Source organism: Telopea speciosissima, chromosome 4, assembly GCF_018873765.1.
Source record: "Telopea speciosissima isolate NSW1024214 ecotype Mountain lineage chromosome 4, Tspe_v1, whole genome shotgun sequence".
Lineage (NCBI taxonomy): Eukaryota > Viridiplantae > Streptophyta > Magnoliopsida > Proteales > Proteaceae > Telopea > Telopea speciosissima.
Window position 1 is genome coordinate 1847897 of NC_057919.1, and position 23753 is coordinate 1871649.

Sequence of the window (23753 nt, forward strand, 5' to 3'; positions counted from 1 at the left end):
TACACATGTTTATTTTTGTTTTGAGTAAAAGAAAGGACAACCAAATGAGTGATCATTTTGTTAGTGCACACATTAACTTGGATGCCTCCTTAAACACTAACCATGAAATAAACTTATCTGTTTTATGTTGCGCAGGTCTTTCTGAACCATCTGTAGGCCTAATAGGATGGGTTTACTACTTTTTGCTTGACGGTCAGAGTGTTTTAACATCTGCAGGATTTGCTACTTCAATTGATGATCTGAAGGCTGAACTGCTTGGAATCTTGCAAGGGTGGAAACACGCTGTGACGGATAGAATCCAACTAAAAGAAATATGGATCACTGACAAGAACCTACAAAACCTTTTGGTTGCCAATCAGAATATTAGTATCCCTTGGCACATCATCTCTACTTTTTTTGAACTAGCTGAACTAACCTCAAACTTTTCAACTGTACAGTTTAAATATAAAAACAATATGTGGATCAGTATATTACGCTCTCTAGCTACTTTCTCTATCACTAATAGAACTATTATCTCCCCTTTTCTCTATAATGTAAATGTGTTTTGCTCGCTATAATTCAAATAAATTACTTTTCTCATCAAAAGAAAACAAAAGTTTCTCTGTAGTGGGAATCTCAATTTACATTCCCGTTTGTACCGTAACATTTCTTTTTGGGACGATACCATAACATTTTTTTTTTTTTTCGGGTAAAAATGATACCATAACATGAAGGAGGCCATTTACCCAAAAAAAAAAAAAAAGGAAGATTGCCTAGATCTACTTGATAACAAAAAGATTTACAGGATTGGTAGGTATAATTTATATTTTACAATAGCAAACTACCATATTAAAAAGATTTTTCAAATCCCCATCCAAGTAAAAAAAGCTACATGAACAACCAAAAATACCCCCCATCTTTCTCTCTCCTCCATCCCCCTCTTCCCCCCTCTACTAACCCGCCCCCACCACCCTCCCACCCCTCCCCTGCAAACCCACTACCATGGTCTCCTTCCTTAATGAATCATTCAATAAAAGGAAAAACAATCCAAGCAGCTAGGAATAGAATAAATAAGAAATCCCAAACAATCTCTCTCTCTTCTCTCTCTCTCTCTCTCTTAAGAAATATATGTTTGCGCTTTGGTTCCGTTTCCGCAACTATTAGTCTCTCCACCGCTACCGTTGGAGGAAGAAGTAGAGGAAGAATAGTCGCCATGACTATCCTCTTCATGCCTCACACACTCTTACTCTGCTTCTTCCTGCTCGGACTCTTCTGTATTGAATAAATCAGTATCTTGTTTTGAGAAATTCATTTGCTTGCTCAGGTCAGGAAATCTATGACGCCAGACATAAGACTGATTTGGTTTTAAGAAATCCATTTTCTTCTTCTGCTTCCTTCCAATGTTAGGTTTAGGGTTCACGTTACGTTTATGGAATAGTTTTAGTCTTCAATTTGTTTAATAGGGTTTAGCTTTGGTTTTCTCCAAAAGGGAATTTGTTGGATGTGAGGGAGTTGGAGTTGAAGAGCAATCAAAGAAAGTTTCTCCTTTGTTTTCTTTTTTCAATATTGCAAAATTTTCTCTTTCAAACTTCTTATTTTGGGATAATTCCACTGAATTCTGTGAGCAGTTTCTTTGGATTTGATTAACTGGTTTTCCACACAAAGGGTAGCGCAGGAAGCACAGAACCAGGCATTCCCCAAGAAACCACCGAGCCATTGTTGTTCTTCCATTATCTTTTTTAGGTAGTTACCTTGAACTTCAATTCGTAACTGTAGCTGCCTCTGAACCAAGTCCTAATTAGATTTAAACGTGTTGCCAATCTACCGTATACCCACTCAGGGATGAAAGTTACAAAGAATGGGCAGGTTTCCAGTGGAGGGAGGGAGGAAGATGAAGAAAGGGGAGGTTGTCAGGGGTATTTTAGGTTGTTCATGTAACCTTTTTTACTGGGATGGGGATTTGGTAAATCTTTTCAACGTCATAACGTGTCATAGTAAAATATACATTGTATCTATCAATTTTGTAAATCTTTTTTTTATCTAAGTAGATCTAGGCAATTCTCCCCAAAAAGAACATCAAGGAGGCCAGATGGGTAATTTTCAATAAATTTTTTTGGGTAAGAGATAATTTCCAACTTTACAATTAGGGTATGGACGTGGAGTGTAGACGTGTCAAATGGTTCAGTTTTGGTGTAAACTGCTTCAAACGTTTTCGGTTTCCATTTTAAATGGTTTATGGTTTAAATTATTTTTTTTAATTCTTAATTCAAACGGTTTTCATCTTTTTAGTTTTTTTTTTGGGGTAAACTTTTTAGTTTTTTTTAATTGAAATAAAGGGTGAGTGATCGCGTTACGTACGTGTGAAACAGGTTTGCAGGACGTACTTTCCTGGTGACCATTGATTTCACCAAGCACAATTTGAGTCATTGAACGTGTTTCCTCAGTTGAACCGACCGACTGTCATCCTAACAACAGGTCATTATTTGAAATCCCTGCTATGACACTGAATCCACATCTCTGCTCTTCCTCTTCGCCTCCATCCTCCTCAAACACTGTAACTCCTTCTGTTTCCTTTGTTCTTCTTCTATCTCAGTAGGCAATGAACAGGTTCTGGGCAAAGGCGCAACAGGTGGTGGAGTAACAGCATCATCTTCCCGCAAAAAAGTCGTTAACCCAGCGACCGAAGATGAACGTATGAGTTGTCTCTTTTCCTTGGGGTCTACTTCAAAGCAACCACCTAAAGAAAGCCCAAGATTCAGTTCGATTCCTTCAATATCTCCCGTTTCAGCCTCAATTTCGGTCGCCCGATTACTCACAGACGTGAATCTCTTCAATAGATCTATCGGGTACCCAACCATTGGCAAAGAGTGATGCTCGATTTCACAGGGTTTACCTCTCATTGCTTCACCCATGGTTTTGAAACGAAGAAAGATAAAAACTATAAACACTTATTTTAATCCTTTCTCCACCTATATAGTGATTCTTTTATCAAATTCTGAGAAACCCAGATGCAGAAGCTCCAACACGAAATGCCATAACAACCAGAGGAAACCAGCATAAGGAAGCCTGAGACAAAAAATATATATATATATTACAATAACCCCATGTTGGGATGCAGAAGGTTTAGATTACTTTGAAATGACTCTCCCTCAGTAAAATCCCCTTCGGACGGTTATGTACTTGAGTTGTTGGGCCCCCAATTAATCTCTTTTTTTTTTTTTTGTGGGTTTTCTCTATCTCACTTTGAAATCTCGATGATTTGGCGATTATTATACTATGCCGCTGTATATAGATTGATGTATTTACGAGTTGGATATGTTAGAATCCGTGGCTGTGACCAATTATTGCTTCTTTTTACCTTTTGTTTGTCCTTCTATGAGTGATAGTTTTCGCCTTTCAATGGAGGACTGGAAGTTTTGGAGAAATTTTTTCTAATCAAACAAAAAATCTGGTACCTGTACAGGAACTTTGAACAACCAGATGGCGATTCAGATGATTCCACTACTTGCATTTTCAAATTGTTTCTTTCACTTCTTTTGGATTCCTTTTTGGGATTCCAAAGTCATAGATAGATGGATTTTGAGAGAAGTTTTAGAAATGGAAGAGATGGATTTTGGGGAAGATGAGGGTATTTTGGTAATTATATCTTAGCAAGGCCATTTTAGTAATTAGGTGGGGTTAGGTTCTTAAGCACAAATAGTGGGGGTAAAAGAGTATTATCAAATTAGGTTAGGGCAAAAAGGTATTTTCATATTATGAACAAATAGGTCAGGGCAATTAGGTCTTTTCAAATTTATAAACATAGAAGAAAGGGTAGAATGGTCATGTTTTTAGCACTTAACGGCTAAACTTAACGGTTTGGACTTATCTAAAATTAGGGGGGTAAAGTAGAGGTGGTACGTGGACTGTTCAAAACCTTAGGGGGGTACGTGTACTTTACCCTTGTTTATGGGACCGAGTTTCCCTCCACCCATGATGGATGGGATCCCATTCACTAAGCCGCTGAAGAAGGTGGGAATAGGTATGGGGGTTATTTTGAAACATACAAAAACCCTAGGAGGGGCTTGTGAATCCTAGGATGGTGGGTGAACCGTCCTACATGAGTGGAGGAAAACTTTGTCATTGTTTATATGTGTTAATGTTGTATTTAAAAAGTTTGAATGTCTCATAATTTCCTAGTGGGATTTGTTTTTTCTTACTGTTCGATTTGATTCGATTTAAATCATTTAACTAAATGGTCTTAGAATAACTGACTTTCTGGTTTATCACCGTTGTTCTATCTTGACTAAAATTCTATCTGATTGTTTCAACTTAAAATTTTACTTGAAATTCTTTATTTGAAAATTTTCACTTCAAAAAAATTGACATGTAAAATTTTACATGTTGATAAGTGTTCCAATATTTGTTTTTTTATGGGAAAAAACATTGAAAAATTTTGCAATATATAAAATTTTACACATACGAAGTAAAATTTACCAAGAAAAAATTTTCAGGTAAAATTTTACATCGAAACAAACGGAGCCGCAAGGGAAAATCTTCCTTTTACTCTTACGACTATTTTGCATGAAGACAAAGCTGTCTTTCAGTGTTTAGATTGTAAATTTGTTTGAGCTTGAGCGTGTTTTCTGGAGCGAGTTTTTGGGTTGGAGTAAGGCGGGTTATGTCCCCCCCTTCTTTTATTCTTTAGCATTTTTTATCAATAAAATCTACGGCTCATTCTGGGTCCCAAGTAATATTTAAGTTAAAAAAAAAATTTAAACAATCTCAGATTGGAAATCAAAATCTAACCATTTATTAAACGGTTTCACAATTTCAGTTTAAACATTTCGATTCAATTTCGATGAAGCCAATCGGTAAGCAATTTCAGTTTGATTTTGACAGCCCAAGTCCAATTACATAACAAATCATCTGTGAAATTAAGAAATTTATATTGATTGGGTGAAGAAAATCTTAATCAAAAAAAAGAAGGGTAAAAAGTTCATGCATGATTGCGAATACCCTCATGGAGAAAAATTCGTAATGTAGTGATTAGGCCAATAGGGGGAGGCAGTCCGGATATTTCAAGGGGACCAGTATCCCATGACTCCCATCCAAAGACTTCCTACACAACTATTCACTTGCTCTGTCTCTCTCCATATACGATGAATGTCCTCTTGACACATCTTTCTGAGTTTTATTAAAGCATTAGCATGGAACCCACAAGTAAAGAAAATGTCTCTCCACCACGAAATCACGAATGAAGGAAGACTTGGATAAATTTTTTTTACATAAGATCAAGGAGAAGTTGTATTGGGATTTCATAATTACTCCTTCCCACCATTGTGTAAAGGTCTCAAAAGCCGCAGCACATGCCGCCGCGATGCCTTGATATAGAGGTGCGCAAAATGATCAGTGCACCCCTTAAATTCCAAAAGTAACTAGGGGTGTGGTGGTCATTTCATACACCCTTGTGACCGGGTATTGGGACAGCGGCGTGTCTGGCACGACTGGGTGGCATTCTTTCTCCCATATAAAAAATAGGGTGAATGTTTTTGTGCTTCCCCCACTAAGAACCTCTGTTCATATGTCAATTTAAGTCTAATCAAAATCTGTAAAGTGTTAAAAAAGATTAATGTACAACAAGACAAGGAGAGAGCGTTGGTTGGTCGCATGGCCCCTGCACTAGTAGGAGGGGACAATGGGAGCACTTGCCAGGCATCCAACATGGAGGGTGGTCATTTCGCCACCTCGATGTTTGGGCATAGGGGCACACTATCAAACAATGTTTTTTTTCCCTATGCGTACGGGTGTGCCACCAAACAACGTTCTACATCACCTTAACAATTTGGCTTTGATTTGGCTAAATAGTTGCAAACTAGATCAAATGACCGATTAACACCCTTAATGGGTGGAGAGAAATTGGGTTTATTTTAAAGGAATCGCTTAAACGATATCTATATAGCATGTAACATTTTTTTAATTGTCCATTGTCTTATTCCCACAAATTCTTTAACTCATGGGTAAAAAGAGTTATTTAATTTACCATTATGTCATTTTAAAGAGTTGTCATTGTCTTACACAATATTATTTGAGTACACATGACAATGATGTATTTTGCCCTTCAAGGTTAAAATCTTAGGAGTGGTGGTATGAGATAATCAGAACTATCAATTCTGATTCAAATATACCAAGAATATGTGTGATCAAAGGTGAGAAAGTAATATTTGTTCACAAATAAAGTTCATTTAAAATAGGATTTTCTTTATCTACCAATAATATCATAATTTCCACCACATAGGCTGTGTTTGGAATTTGGAAAGCAAGAAATAAACAAATTGAAAAGAGAGAAGTTATTTCATTGATATTTTAATCATTACTTTTATTTTATTATGTTTTTATTATTATTATTTTTTTACGTTTAAAACATAGCTTTTAGGTATCAAATAAATAGTAATTTTAATTTTTGGATTTTTCTTATTGACACCTCTCAACGTGTCAAATAATTTATAATTTTACTTTTTTTTCTTTTTGAGTATACAATTTTTTTCTTTGATGAGGGTAAATCCTGTCATTTCATATGTGTTCTTGAAAAAAATATGCAAATTAAAGACAACTTTAATAATGACACAATGGTAAATCACTTCTAAATTATTTTTGAATTCGAAACTTTGGTCAGTGATTCAGTGATTCATCAATACCCTTTATGATGGTCTCTCCTTCAACATTTTTGTAAGCTCAAAAATGGTGGTGTCCCTGGAAGAGCAGATGTATCTTCCCTCAGCTTCGAGATTCTCCAACCGTAAGATATGAGAGCATTGCACAAGTCATGTATCCAGGTGAACTAGCAGTTAGTGTTGCTTCAGAATTGAATAGTACGTTTCGTTTCCTAAAGCTGCTGTAGAAAAGCTAAATTGGAATTACAAAATTGACCCAGAATCAGAGCTAAGGCATGCAGTAAGCATGCTTGGAGGCAAGTTTGACATGATAAAGGGACCAACAACGAGTGTTGGGATGATACTGATGAAGTCTATGTCGTTCTCCTTTGCAAAGTCCCATGAAGCTTGCTCTGCCAATGTTTTTGACACGAAATATATCTGAAGAAACCAAATGAAGTCGTCCCTAATACAGTCTGAGAAAATTTAAGCAAAATGAAACAACCGTAAATTTTTCTACGACGAATGTTACAGGTACGGGTGTCAACCGGTCAGGCTCAGTTGGTTTCCGTAGGATTTAATCGGTTACCACCAATTTAAGTTCTCACATCGTTATCGTCTCTTTAGTAAATGAGCCTCGTAGGTTAGAAAATTTTTTTACTGCTACCCGGGTTGCAGGAACAGTCCTGCTGGGGCATAGACAGACTTCTTCTATTCAGTTAATCTGATTCATAGTAGGATCTGGCTCTCTCCTCCAACCGTGGCAGGAGCTGGAGGGTCCAGCCCAACAAAACAAAAGCTAAATTGTTCATAATAATCAGACTAATCCAACTATAATCGGGCTTTAAATGAGTTAATTGGGTAATAATCGGACTAAATGGGCTTAAACAAGCTAATTAGACTATAAATGGTCAATTAACTGGGTCGGGTCGATCAGTCTCGGTTGGGTGCCCATTGGGGGTACAACCAAACACTATTATCTACCCTTCGTCCCTTTTCATAATTGGGCTAGGCTCGACACCAGGCCGTTTACTAATCGGTTAGTCCGGTCTGATCAGACCTACTATAATGGATTTTATCATGGTATCAGTGGTATCGATTGTCGCTGATTCGACGAACAATTTTTTAAGACTAACAAAGGGTTAGGCTGAACAGTGCAAGCAACTACTTCATTTCTATGGTACCAAAGACAATAAATAGTGATAGTCATGGGACAAAAAAAAAAACAACCAAGAACGGTTCACAAGTGACAAATCTCAGGACCCTAACAAGAAAACACAAGGGGACAATAAGGAAGAATCAGAAAGGAATTCAGTCCCCAAGCCCAATGGACCTACAATCCATATTCTTTTAAAAAACTCATAAGAGATAAATAAATGCCAAATAGATTCACTATATGGGAATTTCAAAAAACACAAGTAAGTTCTAAAGAAATCCATTTACCTAAAATATCTCACACAAGAATCCTATCATGTAGGACCATCCATAAAAAAAATCTTAAACTTAGAAAGAACCCTAATTAAGACTATGTTTGGATGCCAAGAAAAAAAAATTCAAAAAATTTTGAATTTGAGGAGAGAGGTACATACATAAATCAATCATTGCATCATCAAGTATTTTGTCTCATTATGTTTTTTGCTCTTTTTTTTTTTTTTTTTTGAGGGAGGGGGGTGTGTGGCATCCAAACATAGCTTAAGTTTCCAAAGAAAATCACACCAATTAGACAGGCCCTTCTAGAAAAGAAAACACCAAGAGTTTGAAGGCTAACCTTGTGAACAAACTTAGAAACTACTTTAGTAGAAAAGGAACCTTGCTTTTGAAGAAGGAGAAATTTTAAGAATCTCACAAATCACATTAATAGGCAAACAAGATGAAAGTAATCCAACATTCCACTCATAAGTAGGGCTGTAAATGGATAATCGAAAATCCGAATTCGATCCGCATCTGTATCCGTTTAGGGGCATCCGTATTCGATTAGAGATATCTGGAAAAAAATCCGAATATTTCGATAAAAATCCGAATCCAAATACTTAATTATAAAAAAGTAAATAAATAATGATCTTGAGGGTTTTTGAAGATTCAACAGGTTCTAGAATATGAGGAGAAGAGAATCATGATCTAAAACTATGGATTGAGAGTGAATTGTATCCACTAGGGGGAGGAAGGTTCGGGTTACACAAGACAAAGGTGTAAACAGATGGTCGAAAATCCGAATTCAATCCGCATTCGAATCCATCCGAATCCGTTTAGAGGTATCCATCCGTATTCGACCAGGAAATATCCGAATCCGATTACATCCGATCTGTATCCGTGCCGAATCCGATCCGTTTACCGGCCTAGTCATAAGAAGAAATAAAATCACTTACCTTGGCACAAGGCTTGGCATAAGGATCCCACTGATTATGAACCAAAGGTAGAGAAGAAGATGGCAGGGTTGGTACCCAAGGGTTAGACTTCGACCATTCCCTATCTTACGAAACACAATTTGTCGTAAAAGAGGAAGAATACAAACAATACTATTTTAAGTCCATGATCCTCTTTTCGTCATAGCTTTATCCACAAAAATAGATTTATTGAAAAACTATTTAACTTTAAGAATTCTTCCTAAAAGTCGATTAACCTTTTGAGATTGGTGTGTGGTTTGTGTGATTACATTTTCATAATAAAAAAATAAAGGAAAAAAAAAAAAACTTTAAGAATTCTGACCCCCTTACCAAAAAAAAAAATTCTGACCTACAAAGCATGGTCTTCATTAAGAAGAAGCCTTCCTAATTTGAACAAGAGAACCTTATTCTGGGTATAAGAATCCCTCAAGCCTAAACCACCAAGCATTTTAGGAGAGCGGATATTATGACATGCAATAAGATTTAACTCCCTGATCACCATTCCAAAAACGTAAACCATTAGAATTTAGAGTATTACAAATTTTCTGGGGAAAGTAAAACATTGCATTAATAAAGCCGGAATGGAAACTAAAACCAATTGAATGAGAACCGTGCATCTAGCATAAGAGACAAGATTAGCTTTCTATGCAGATAATCGGTTCTCAACCCTGTTGACCACATAAGTCAGACCTTCCATTCTAGAACGAGTTATGTGGCTATTAAATTGGATATGTCCAAAGCTTATTATCTTGAGTGGGGGAGTGACTTTTGAGTTCTTGGGGTCTAGTGATTCTTGGTGCAATCTTATTAGTCATTTGTTCCTCTGTGTCTTATTCTATTATGTTGCACGGTAGTTCCTTGGAGAATATTGTACCTTTGCGGGGTATTCAGCGAAGGTGTCCTCTTAGCCTTTGTCTTTTTATTACGACGATGAAGGTTCTTTCTCATCTGTTGGTTACTTATAGAGATTTAGGATTTATTAGAGGTATTAAAGTGTCTCGTCACACACACCTACCAATGCAGATCGTCTATGGCGCAGTTGCCCGTAGCAGCCTGTGTGGCGTAGACTGGGCTGCGTGCGCAATGACTGCCATACCCCCACTCGGGCAAGGCGTTTGGGCAGGGATAAGGCGATCTTTGCATGCGCAGCACATGCCGCTATGGGCAGCACATGCCGCTATGGGCAGCTGCGCTGTAGAAGTGTGGGTCCCATTTGCTTTTTGCTGATGAGACGTTTTTTTTTGTTTTTGTCACGCTCTTATTGAAGATTTCTTGTGTATTAAAGCTGTCTTGGGATTGTTTTCTGATCGGTCAATACAATAATTTGGATAAGAGTAGCAAATTCTATCCTAACATTCCCCACACACAGGATCAGAAAATAAAAGGACCAAAACCCAGATTCGTGTGGAACCACCCAGACCACTGAGCACCATTCAGAGTTCAAAATATTGAATCAAACCAAAAGAAAAGAGAGAGCCCCTGGCATTTCTTGTCATTTTCAGGAGCTTATTCAATATCTGAAGTACACTTGCCCTGCCCATCTTTATTCAATATTTGAAGTTCACTATTGCAGCATAAGAGGTGGTGTGAGGTGATGTATGATGAACCTTGTATTTTTAATTTCTTTGTATTAAGCATAAATATGAAGTCCATCCATGTCCTAACAATCTCCTAATTGGTTGTTCTCCATCCGTATTCTGCAGGATAGTCTTCAATGCACATACACTTGGGTTCTGTGGCCACACTCTGAGATGGGACCCAAGAGTTGACTGTCCCGACCATGTCATGCAATGCAATTGATGACCCCGGTTTTATTTTTGTTACTTTGGGAGGAACAAAACAGTGACTATTCTCCATTCCTCCCTTGCTAGAGAATCTCATGTAATTATGGCCTACATCTCTGTTCTGAGTCTTTAATTTTTACAGCACTAACATCAAATAGCTAACATTTGTTGAATTGTGAAGATAGCAATGCATCTCCTATTACTTTGTAGTTTATTTGATTGGTTATTGTTGAAAAGTGTAATATAAGAACTGGATACTAATCTCTTGTACTATTTGATCGAAACTGAGTTCAGAGGGAAAATAAGGCAAGAGGTTTATAGGTGTTGTGAAACCGTCCATGCCTTAAAAATGAAGGATCTATTTTTTCGACTTCTTTCAACAACAATTACCAGTTTATACCTGTGTGATTTTTTTTGTAACCCCTCCAAAGGATATTTCAGTACCTAATAATACACTGAAGCATCTGAAACTTATCATGACATTATTAGATAAATCTCTCCGCCCATAACCCTCTTGATGATGTTATTAGCTTCTCTAAACTGTGTGCAATGACTGCTCTTGTTAATCCCATATTGAAGAACAGTGGAGTCACACGGTATATTCATTTGATAACATATATCTGTTAGCAAATATTGTGGGAGGATTTTGAACGTTTCCAAGCATTTCCAGCAGTGGCAAGTGTTGATACTAGGAACACAGGGAGGCAAAAAAACAATTCCAAGGAGCATTTTCAAACTGTATCTTTTAGAAATTTAGTACTTACAATTCATAGGTGACAGGTAACAGATGCCATGATAGATATTTTAGAAGTAGAATATGGAGTTTGTGGTGGATGAGAGGGCACTGAATATATGATCTGTTATCCAGTCCAGAATATGTGTTCTTCCCTGTAGATTCAGATCCACTGATACGGGATCGGCCAGGAACAAGTCTTGACTCTCGACTCTCTAATTAAGAGATCATAAGACACCCCCGATATAGAACTCTAATTAAGTTATCCCGGAAATAGAACTGTAGTAGCAGAGGCTATTAACGTACTGTTATGCTCCACCTCTAATTTAATTAGAGTTATGTATAGAGCAAAATAGAAATGATAGAAGAGATCATACGGCACCCCCGATATAGAACACTAGTCCATAATATGTGTTCTTCCCTGCTTCTACAATCTCTAGGTTTACTGTATTTCCTGAACAAGCAAAGAAGTGTGGGAAGTGGGAAAAGAAGATGATAAGGGCATCAATACCCTTGAATGCCTTGGAATTGTTAAACAAAATTTCATGCAATGAATTTTATTATGTAATTGAATTTAATTGTCATGTGAATGCTATTGACTGAGACATTGAAACCAATTAGTTAAATAGGGTATTTGGGGCGTTTGTAGTGATTTACAGGATCATATTTTTTTTTATGTTTCAACTTTGAAGCTCTATTAGCTAGAAAGTGAGCAACAGAGAGATTTGAATTTTAACATCTGGCCATCAGTAACTGACACCACCAGGAGATGGAGATTTGTCTATTTTTTTTATTACTTGAGAATTAATGATGTGACCAATATCCTTTTCACATTATCAACTATACACATGGTAGATTTAGGATGAATCTAACTACAAGACACAGGGTAACCAAACAGTTATTTAGATAGATTCAGGATAAATCCAAGTCATAGACTCAGGATAATCAAACGGTTATTCATATAGATTCAAAAGAATCCACCTGACAGACTCAGGGTAACTAAACAGTCTTTCAGAAAGAATCAAGACAAAGAATCAGGGTAACCAAACAGTTATTTGTGAAGAATCATGTTATAGAATCAGGGTAACCAAATAATTAAATTTCAAAATTACGAATCCACAGAATCTGATTTTAGAGAACCTGATCCAGAATTAGAATCTAATTCTTCAAAACAACCGAACCAAACACTTCCTTAAGCTTCCAAAATAGAAATCACATCAAAACAGATTGCAAAAGCAGCACACAAGCAACGTTTCTAGCAGGGAAACGAGCCTATGCCTTGATGGGTTGGTTCTCTCCTCCGACTGCTGAGATATTATTGTTGTCTTCAACTCCACCTACTTTCTCTATTGTTTTAAGTGGAATCAAGTTCTTCTCCCTGCACGACCGGATAGCTCCATCAAACATATCCTCCATGGTGTACTTGAATTCGAAACCCAGATCTGTGAGTTTCTTTGAAGAAAAATGTACAGGCTTGATCGACTCATCAATACCCTTAAAACTGCAAAATAGATGGTTCATGTCAGTAGTTAAATTAGCTGAGCCCAAGTCAAGATAATATTGAAGAACCATGGAAGAAAGCCGTTATCAGAGAGACAGAGCAGTGCAGTACGTGGTGGGAATGTTGTATTCAGGGTATCTTTCTTTCAACATTTTTGCAAGCTCAAAAATGGTGGTATCTCTGGAAGAGCAGATGTATCTTCCCTCAGCTTTGGGGTTCTCCAACACGAAGATATGAGCATTGCATAAGTCATCCAAGTGAATTAGTTGGTGCTGCTTCAAAATTGAATAGTGGGGTTCGTTTCCTGTAACAGATCCAATAAAGGGGATGAATTGAATTCCATTAAGAAGACACACACATTCCTAAGCTGTAGTAAAAGCTAAATTGGAATTACAGAATTCTAGTGTTTAACTGTTCATAAATAAGGGATACCCAGAATCAGAGCCAAGGCAGTGAGCATGCTTGGAGGCATGCTTGACATGATAAAAGGACCAACAACGAGTGTTGGGATGATACTGATGAAGTCTATGTTGTTCTCCTTTGCAAAGTCCCATGCAGCTTGCTCTGCCAATGTTTTTGACACGAAATACATCTGAAAAAAAAAAAAAAAAAAAAAAAACCAAAATGAAGTCTGTCACTGATGCAGTCCCAGCACATTATGCATTCAAGACTCATATTCTACCAAACACAGCCTTAAGCAAAACGAAACCACCACAACTGTTTCCCAGGGCGGCCAATGTTACACAACAGAGAATCCCCTACCATTTGGTCAAGTTCATGCCAAATGCTTAAAAGATGCTGTAACTGAGAACATATGCACAGAGGATAAGACAAGAGACTAACCCATGCGGTCATCTTGGTTCGCCTACAGAATTCGACATTGCTCCACCAGGTTTCATCATATTGCGGCTGCTGGTGCTCTTGGATGTCGACAGTTCCGGCGGAAGATGTGAAAATGACACGCTTCACCGTTGGGGCTTTCTTGCAAGATCTCATTACATTCAGGACTCCATTGATTGTTGGCTTGATCACTTCATTCTGCATTGAAGAACAGAGTCAAGTAATGCTCGACAAAGTTTAGTGTCATTTTCTCTGGACTTATCTGGGAAATCCAGTATTTATAATCTGTTGACGGACTAATTGACAAATTGACACGTATCGGCCTGCAATGGAATTGGCTGTAATGGAAGGGATAATGCCACTTCGAGGGGGCAACCTCCTAGAAACAGGGAAAGAAGAAGAAGATAAACAGGGAAAGAGAGTTTGATTAATTCTTCGACACCTTTACATAACCCTCGTTCCTCAATTTATAACAACCATTTACCCTCTAATTACCCAACTACCCTTAGTAGACTAACCCAACACAATATTACCCATCTACCCCTAATAGACTAACCCATCACAATAACCCATCTACCTATGATCGTAACACTAATCCTGTTATTCTTTCTTTCAATACCTCCAAAGAAAGTTAACTGGTAACAGGTAAACGGGGAGTCCGGAGGAGATTCGATAATCGAGATGATACTCATTTGAGATTTCTGCATAAGATCTGAAACTATCGAGTTGAATTGCGCCTAATTTCAAGCTTCTAAAAGATTAATGATTTTTCCTTTTAAAAGCAAAGTTAAAATAGGATGGGATGAGAAAAAGTGTTTTTGATCGATGAAAATTGAAAGGGGATTTCGTGCAAGTCGTATGGTATTGGTACCTCAGGGTCTGTTGATTCGAAGTCCATCGGGGTGGCCACATGGAAAACTCCGGTGCATCCATGGAATGCCTCGTCGAAGCTGCCTTCATCATCCAGGTCAGCCTTCCAGAGTGTAAGTCGCTCGCTTGCCTCTGGTAGGTCCAACAAGTGCTTTGTCTTCTTCAGATTGGCTGTCAAAAGTTCAGTTTTGAAGTAGTTAGGTAATATAATGATTTAAGAATTTAGGATGCTCTACTCTCTGCAACTCCTTCACCCGAAAAAGAAGAAAGAAGCAAAAAACTGAAAAGTTGTGTAAAGGAGGATTCTTCCACTTCAGTTAGAGAGTTGCAATAGAGCTTAAGCTACAAACAGTCGCTTTGCGAGAAAGCGAAGAAAAAAGGAAAAAAAAAACTTTGAAGATGGAGATAGATACTGAACTGGGATCCCGTACGGTGGCCCGGACTGTGTAACCCTCTTGGAGAAGCCTCATGATGAGCCATGATCCAACATAACCAGCAGCTCCAGTCACTGCCACCGGGCCCTTCATTTCACCGGCACTGCCCATTCTCTCTCTCTCTCTCTCTCTCTCTCTTTCTCTCTATCTATCTTTTCCACCTCACTCTAAGTCTTCTCGTTCCGGAGTTGTTGTGGTCGTTCACTCCGGAGTCCGGCCCCATTTTATATATTTCAGGTTCCGATCGATCTAACCCTTCATACATGGTTTGTTAGAACGTGGGGTTTAGCAACCAGTCAATGTCTAAAGGTTACTAATCCGGTAATCCTAATACCCTACTTATATGTAATTCTTAATCGTAAGCACAATGCGTTCTTGGTCCCACAAAATAAAATAAAAATCTTGGTTCATGAGCATCTGCATACCCATCATGATTGAGGAATGAGAATCACATCGTCGATTCCGGTCGAATCGTATAGAAATGGCTGATTCCAATCCCTGTTGAGTCGAATTAGCCAATCTGTTCTTGATTGCTAGGGTTTAGGCTTGTTTCAGCTAAATCAAAATTAGAACTGGAATCCATGATGGCCGATTCCGTTGTTATTGCAATTACGGTTGGTCTTATAATAGGATGGTCCTTGCATTTGAGAATTCTTTGATAGACCAACACGTATGAATTGTGAAATGACAAGGATTAAAAATGAGTTTTCAAAATTTAGTCTTAAAAGTTTTTAAATTCAAAGATAAAAATGAGTTTTCAAAACTTAGTTGAAAGTGACATATCATTATGTCACTATCAGAAGTTGTCACTGTTGTGCTCAGTTTTCGTATGCAAGTGTGAAATGACAAGATTTATCTTCATTGAAAAAAAATATATATATCATGTTAAAAAGACAAAGTAAATTTGTTTTTTTTTTTATAGAGATAAAAAGTAAAATTGCAAATTATATGACACAATAAAGTGTGTCAATAAAAAAGACCTCAGTTTCCTTCCACCCATAGAGGACGGTTCACCGACCATCCTAGAGTCTTTGTTTGTTCCAAAATACCCTCTTAATATCCTCTCCCGCCCCACGATGAATGAGATCCTATTCTCATTCACCGTGAGTGGAAGGAAACTCAATCCATGAAAAAAATCCATACCGTTTGTTTTCGTTTTTTTGTGGTTCTCGTTTTTATTAACGATGGTTTAAAATAACACATCTCCTCCAAACCACTCTAAAAATAAATCATAAGTAGCACATATCATAAGATTAAGTTTTCCTTCACCAAGGGTGAAGACAGTGATGGGACACTAAAACTGACTTGGGTTCATCAGTAACTCTCAACCCTTAGTTCATGATCCAAAAATACCCTTTTCCCCTCTAATAATTAAGAGGATTTATCTGAAATGAATGAAGAGATTCTATCTCCACCATGGTTTTGTTTTGTTTTTTTTTTTTGGCTGAGTGGAAATTTATTTGGAAGAAAGGGAAAAAGATACATGGGTATCCTCCCTGAGAAAAACATCGTTAAGCCAGGGATCAGAGCTAGGAAACTGGGTCTCAGCTCATAACAGTTGTATGCTTCATATTTTCTAGGTTTAAGTATGCTTCTCAGTTTGTTGCCAAAAAAAAAAAAAGTATGCTTCTCAGTTTTAATGTTTCAATTTTTCATGTCATTATCAAACAAGCACCGGGCACACCATTTGCTGTACACGACGAATACAATCGATACATATTGATATTGTGAGTACTTGGTACTGATACCGTAGCAGCAATATTAGTACAAGGTAGGTTAAAATGGTCTAAAAAACCAAGATATCATTTTTTGAGGGGCAAGATGGTGCGATCTAATCCAATATGACCGATACATAGGATCTTGCACTCATTGGCAATTTGCCATTGGTGATTGATATTCATGTGCCACTCCAACAGAGTCGGAGTTCGAATCAAAGCAATGTTGAATCCGATTTTATTTTAATGAGAGGAAACTTAAATTAGATTAAGAAAACAAAGAACATTATCATCCACATACAGTCTTAGGTGAACAGTTCTGCTCCTTTTCATGGATCATCTGCATATGTGCAGGTGATTGTACATCTTAGAGCTAGTCGCATGTTTATTTTGTTTTTATGAATACCCCTCATTCGCTTGTTAACGGTAAAAATAGAACAGGTGATTGCCTCTCACATTTACGTGCACTTGCACACGTGCAGAGAAACCAAACTCTAGCTAGAGTGTGAGCAACGGAATCATAAGAACGCCATTGCTTAATTATAGTTACATAACCATACTTAGTCATAGCAGTTTTATATATATCTAATAAAACTGTGAAATTGTCCAAAGACCAGTCGATTTAAATTGACGATTCCAATTTAAATCGACTAGACGAAAAATCTTCAGAATCTAATTGAAATTCACCGAAATCAACTGAATTAATTCGGCCGATTCCAATATAAATTGGCGGAAAACGGTGTTCTAACCTGAAGTGGATCACTCTGTGAGTCTGTGTCGCTGTCTATGCATTTTTCCACATGGACTGCAGAGAAATGATGTCTCTATCTCGGTTAATATCTTTCTCATACGGAAAAAAAATAAAATAGGGTGGGCCCATGAAAACACCTGTCACCCACTGACCCACGTGGATAACCTACTCTTTTTTTTTTTTTTCTTGGTGAAAACGTGGATAACCTACTCCTTTGTATGTTTTTTTTTTTTTTGTTGGTTAAAAGGGAGTTTATATATTAATAATTATCATAATAAAAATTATATTTTTGGGTATTTCTTCCCCTTAGCATCATTTTGCAATAAAAGAGACAGTGTCGAGGTAAGAGAATCAACACAAAGCGAGACTTCCTGTGTGGAGTGCAAAAAATCAGTCAAAAAATCTGCACAACTATTGGTTTCACGAACATGGTGCGCAAAAATACAGCTAACAAAGGTGCCACGCAACTGCCCAATATCCCCGATGAGCCACCGAACAGCCCAAGAAATCTAAAATGTTCCAACTATCATCTGAATAGCAACCATAGAGTCCGATAGCACACAAGTCTCCAAAATACCAAATAAAGCCAACTGATTACTCGCAGCCCAGTCCAAGACTGTCCTACGAATATCAGGGGCATTCATCCCCCCTGATATTCCACGCACCAAGCCAGGTCGTGATCCATTGTCTTCTCGAGGAGTCCGTGGCGCCTCCGATTGTGATCTCTACGATCTTGTTGGATATTAGGAGCCTCCTTTGCTCTTTTGAGGCTGTTTCCTTTTGTTTTGTAAATAGAAATGCTAATGTGTCTGCTCATAATTTATCTAAGTGGACTTTGCTCTACCCTCGCTTGGGTATGTGGAGACATTCCTTTTCGGATGACTTCCTAAGCATTGTAACCGACTCTTTGCCTTCTATGGCTCAATGAATTGCCCCTTTGGGGCTTTTACGCGCCAAAAAAATAAAAATAAAAAATACTGCATGATTCAAAACTATGGTAATCTACATTGGGTGAGTGGATGTAGGCCCGATTTAGGTGGGGCCTTTAAGTAGGTCCTACCTAAATTCTTTACTAATGTGTTAGGTTTGAGTTCAAATCAATTTTTTTAATTACAAAAAGTTTAAGTAATTATTGATCGTTGAAAAAAATAATAAAATTAAGTAATTGTTGATCATTGAAAACAAAAACAATAAAAAGTAAATAATCATGATCATTGAAAAAACAAAGAAAACAAAAAAACAAGACAAAAAAATAAAGGTAAGTAATCATGATCATTGAAAAAACAAAGAAAACACAATATGAGGTCATAAATTTTGCGCATCAATGTCTCTTTCTTCCTTCCAACGGTTTGGTTTACATGGATTTGGTTCTCCTTCAGCTGTGGCGGGAGCTGGAGGGTCCCATGCTCGGACACTAAAACAAAAGTAGGGGTGGACTGCTCATTTCACAGGCGACTGGGAAATGACCAGCCCAGCCCTATTTTTGCTATCGTTTAGTAGGGTTGGACCCTCCAACTTTTGCCACGGCCAGAGGAAATCCATTTCTTGTTGGAATTATACTTTACATCTACAATACCGTACTCACATCTTTTTGCTTGCTAAATTTGTTTGGATGACAACTATACAAAGACAAAAAAAAAGAAAAAGAGTAAGGGTCTCCTAGTTTGTCTAGATGAAACTCGATCAACTAGTCTCTTTACACACACTAATCGCTATATGGTAGGTTAAATTTGTGAACACGTAGGTCATAAAGATACTTTACTCGCAAACAACTTTCAACACAAAATAGAGAGTTTGTTTGGTAACAAAATAAAACATTTATAATTTATGGATCACGAAGAGAATGCACGAAATACTAATACTCTAATAGGGTGTATGGACATATATGGGAGGGTATGTGCAGAAATTTAAATTATAAATTCATCATTTGACCATTTTTTTTATGAGGAAAGAAAATAGATTACTGAAAAGATAAGAGAGTCTATTCATTTGGCCATTTCTGAAACATCCAACCCATATAACATTTGAATATTTATGTGGTTTTAAGACGACTCCTAAGTGGGTTGGTCAGTGCCTTGCTAGTAGAGGGCAACTCCCATGTTGTCAAGGGTTCACCTCTATTGTTCTTTTGTCATTACAGTTAAAATTAAGATTCTTATCCAAAAAACAAAAACTCCAGCTAGATTATAGGACGGTTCACAAATCTCTCCTAGGGTTTTGTATGTTTCAAAGTACCCTCTATATACTCATTCATGCCCTCTCCCACCTCCCAGTGAATGGAATCCCATTCATCATAGGTGGAGGGAAAATCGGTCTTGCTTTTTTTTAAGTGTCTTTTTCAAATACCTCCCTCAAATTGCCCAAATATACAAATGCACATTTACTTTCCAAATTTTGTAACGATCCTAAACCAGTTTGTTAGTATGGGACGTTAGAAGTTAGTTTCGGGGAATCTGATTACCAAAATGCCATTGTATTAAAAACCTATCAAAAAATTAATGAGTAAAGTGATCAAATTGCCCTCATCTTCTCCAAATTATTCAGGGTTTGAAATTGAAATTTTTTTCTCCATTTACGCTGCAACTGTCCCTGCTCCAAGATCTAGACACAGCTGCAAGATCACCGTTGCCACCTGACAGTGCTCAATCTGCTCATTAAGCCCTTTCCGCCGAACATTCTGTGCATTGGAATCACGTTGGTGGCTCTTTGCATCCGGCATATCGGCAACAAACCCTAACCCAGTCGCCCCTGTTCTCCTCGTATACTCGACAACCTTCACGTCCTCCTTGGCATTTTTTCCAATGCCCCTCCCTTCATTCCATCCATACCCAGCAAGTAACGCTGCCCCAAAACCCTCAACAGGAACATCAACAAATTCATCAAATCCTCTATCTTCAGGCAGATTCTTCATATCTTCCTTGAATCTCTGCAATGCCAAATCCTCACCAGGCCCAGATCGGGCTGGAGGATCCAGTTCCAGAGAAAGATTTGAGTTGAATGAATTGGAAAATTTCTGAGTTTAGTGTGCTGCCCCACTGGCTAAGAAATCCTACTTGTCTCTCTTTTATTGTGATTAATGTTCCCTCCCAGGTCTGTTTCCTCCCTTTAACTTTCTGTTTATTCTATTTTCTTCGTATTCCTCCTCCATTCTTCTTTCTATTTCTTCCTCTGGTTGAATCTTAAATCTTTATTCCCATTCCTTGTTTCTGGGAGGTACTTGCAGCCCCAGACTTTGTGTTCGAACTCCTTGGTTACAAGCCCAATCGCATTGAGATTTTTGGAGTTAATTCCTCCCCCTTAGGGCTACCCAAACCCTTGGTGCTTGTCCCCCAAATCATCTTCTGTTGTGGGATTGAAACCAATAACCAAACCTAGTTCTACTGGTTCCGCCAAGTTTTGTTTTCATTGCTGTTTGAGTGATTGTTGGTTGAAATCAAAAGTCCCGTAAGTTAGGCACTTCATGCTGAACTTTCACTTTGATCGAATTTCACATGAGGGATAACGTTCACCTGAAATCGACTGATTTCACTGCTGTTTCAATTTTCAGTTTTAAACCCTAAACGATTTGAAAAAGATGAGGGTAATTTGATCACTGCACTCGTTAATTTTGATAGATTTTTATCATATGGACATTTTGATCATTAGATTCACTGAAACTAACGTCTAATTAACATTCTAGACTAACGAGTTAGATTAGATTAGATTATTACAAAATTTGAAAAATAGAGATGCATTTAAAATTAATAAACTTTGCGGAATGCATTTATACATTTGGATAATTTGATAACTCTTTTTTTAATAACAGTTTTTCTTATTTGCTTTCCTGTATTTTTTTATTACAAATTCCTCAATTCTCGATCCAATTGACTGGAATATAACATAAAAATAATAATGATTGTTTGCAAATGAGTAAGATAATAATGACTGTCGGCTAATTTGGATCATGATAATATAAAAAATAATAAATTTGTTTTGTTAAAAAAAAAAACCTACTCATTCATACGCGTCCAACGTCAATAAAAAAAATAAAAAAAAAAAACAAAATACAAGTTGAACTATGAATTATAATTCTTCTACACACCCCAAATTGCTATTAATCCTTTTTGAATATATTGATTCTTCTTTCTTTCTAAGTTAATGATTTACATATCTTTGGATTTCCCGACGAAAGTGTACAATCACTTTCAAAGGGTAATTTATAAGTCAGTAGCCCTTTTTGGTCAAGTGGTTGCAACATCCCAATATCACTTCGACCGACAGGTCTCAGGTTTGAACTTGTGCTCTAGCGGTCTCGGATTCGAACCTAGAGATCTGAACTTATCGCCACTTGAGTCGTGACTCGTGAAGACCGATAGTTGCAGAGCGCACGGTAATCAAACCTTCGGATCAAACGGTTGATGGACGTGGTTTCTGAGTCTTTGGATTAGGCCCTAGGAAGACGATGAAGGACTAGTGGTCCTTTTTGTTTTTTTCGGTAAGAGGAGTAGTGGTCCAATGGATGGAGAAAGAGCATGTTGGCCCCCGTTGTTTTTGTATAATATTTAAATATTAAAAATGGGTTTTTTGGTAACATAAAATAATAAAAAATGATTAGCGAATGAGAAGGTTGTCCGTTTTGTGAAGGACACATGACAAGTTAAAAGCGTACAAAGAGTTGATCAACGGTTCAGATTAAATATCGAGAATACAAGTAATTGCTGCTGCCACATCGTGGCCCATTTAATCGACAAAAAGCACATAAATCGAACTGTCTGAAACCATTAAGGACAAGTAGGGCTGAGGTTAGTACCCATTTCGGGTGTATCATACACAAATTCCATGATAGTGGACTGGAATTGTGCATATGTGACTGGGGAGCCACAAAATATACTATATGTGAAAATTTCATCCTTACCCCTAATTAATAAAAAAAAAGGATGGAATTTTTCTCCACCCACGATGAATGGGACCTTCCATTGTTTCCATCACCCAACCACTACATTTGTTCCAAGATCTCACTTTATGTAGGTATCCACTTCCTTTGGTCCAGAGCGCTCTTAAAGCTACATGTCTTTGCTTTGCCCTGTTTTCTGAATAAAATCAAAGAAGAAGAATAATTGATGGAATGGAAATAGCTTTGGGGAACAATTGGTAGAGAGTCTGGTAGACAACCTCATTAGAAGGTTGCTCGACAGAGCTTCGGTGAATTGGAAAACGTGAAGCAATTTGTAAAAGCTGTCGACGGTTGAGAGGGTGAACAATTCTGGGTTTGAAGGCAACTTCTCAATCTGCCCCCGACAGCTGATATTACGTCTTTGAACGGCATGGTGCCCCCGATAACGGCGAGCATCACATTATAAGGAAAACACTAAAGGAGAATCTGTTATTACCAGACTATGGGCAGAACAATATAAGAATACAAACAGTAATAAAAGCATAAACTGTAGTACGAAACAAGAGTATAAATAATCAAATAAATATATGTACTTGGTAGTTGCAGGATATCGCCAAAGGAGACAGTAGGTTGGATCGAGTCGTATCTAGAAGACACTCTCCTTAAGGTCTTTAATCGCCCCTTATTAGTGCAGACCGGGAACAATGCGATTATACCTCCAAGATGAAACGATCCACTAATCACTAAAGACGGCACTCCCAAAGTGATTACAGAAGGGGTCCGAAAGCTATACTCAACACACTGAGACAGTAAGGACGGACATAAACACTCTCTGATGAAAACAGAGAAGAACCACGCCTTGAGAAGCAACAAAATAGGAAGAAAACGAAGTGAAGTTACCCTTGCCAATACCCTCGTATATATAGAATACGTAGAGGCAGGTTGTAAAGGTACTGTACGTATACAGGCATCCCTGTATACCATACAGGTACTTTAAGTGTCTCCTTATGTGTGTACAGGTACCACTACACACTCGTATAGGTACTTGTGGGTGCATGTATAAAAACAAAATTAAGATATTTATATACACCCACACCCGGACCCGGACTCGGCTCGGCTCGGTTCGGCGCGCGCGATGTAAAAGCACCCCGGATCAACCCCCCACACAAGTGAGAGGACACACTTCTCTCTAAGGAACCCATGTCCCTTAAGGACCCATGAATACTTATAAGCAAGCTCACATCCTTGAAGCTAACC

At 37.7% G+C, this 23753-nt stretch overlaps 1 protein-coding gene across 1 annotated transcript; it reads right to left on the reverse strand.

The window, feature by feature from the left end:
* Positions 1 to 12700: 12700 nt before the first annotated feature.
* LOC122660095 (dihydroflavonol 4-reductase-like) lies at positions 12701 to 15324 on the reverse strand. Its single transcript, XM_043855272.1, has 6 exons — positions 15142 to 15324; positions 14725 to 14894; positions 13857 to 14051; positions 13446 to 13605; positions 13125 to 13317; positions 12701 to 13013 (listed from the first exon to the last, which is right to left on the reverse strand). The coding sequence occupies exons 1-6, from the start codon at positions 15266 to 15268 to the stop codon at positions 12785 to 12787; spliced, it is 1074 nt and encodes a 357-aa protein (XP_043711207.1). The 5' UTR covers positions 15269 to 15324; the 3' UTR covers positions 12701 to 12784.
* Between the last annotated feature and the right edge of the window lie 8429 nt (positions 15325 to 23753).

Bases quoted from the DNA above. Each gene is read 5' to 3' on its own strand.
- LOC122660095 (XM_043855272.1), bottom strand. From the start codon at position 15,268: ATGGGCAGTGCCGGTGAAATGAAGGGCCCGGTGGCAGTGACTGGAGCT. The intron at 14,895-15,141 runs GTTCAGTATCTA...AACTTTTGACAG, and splicing joins GGCCACCGTACGGGATCCCA to CCAATCTGAAGAAGACAAAG. The intron at 14,052-14,724 runs GTACCAATACCA...TCTTCAATGCAG, and splicing joins TCGAATCAACAGACCCTGAG to AATGAAGTGATCAAGCCAAC.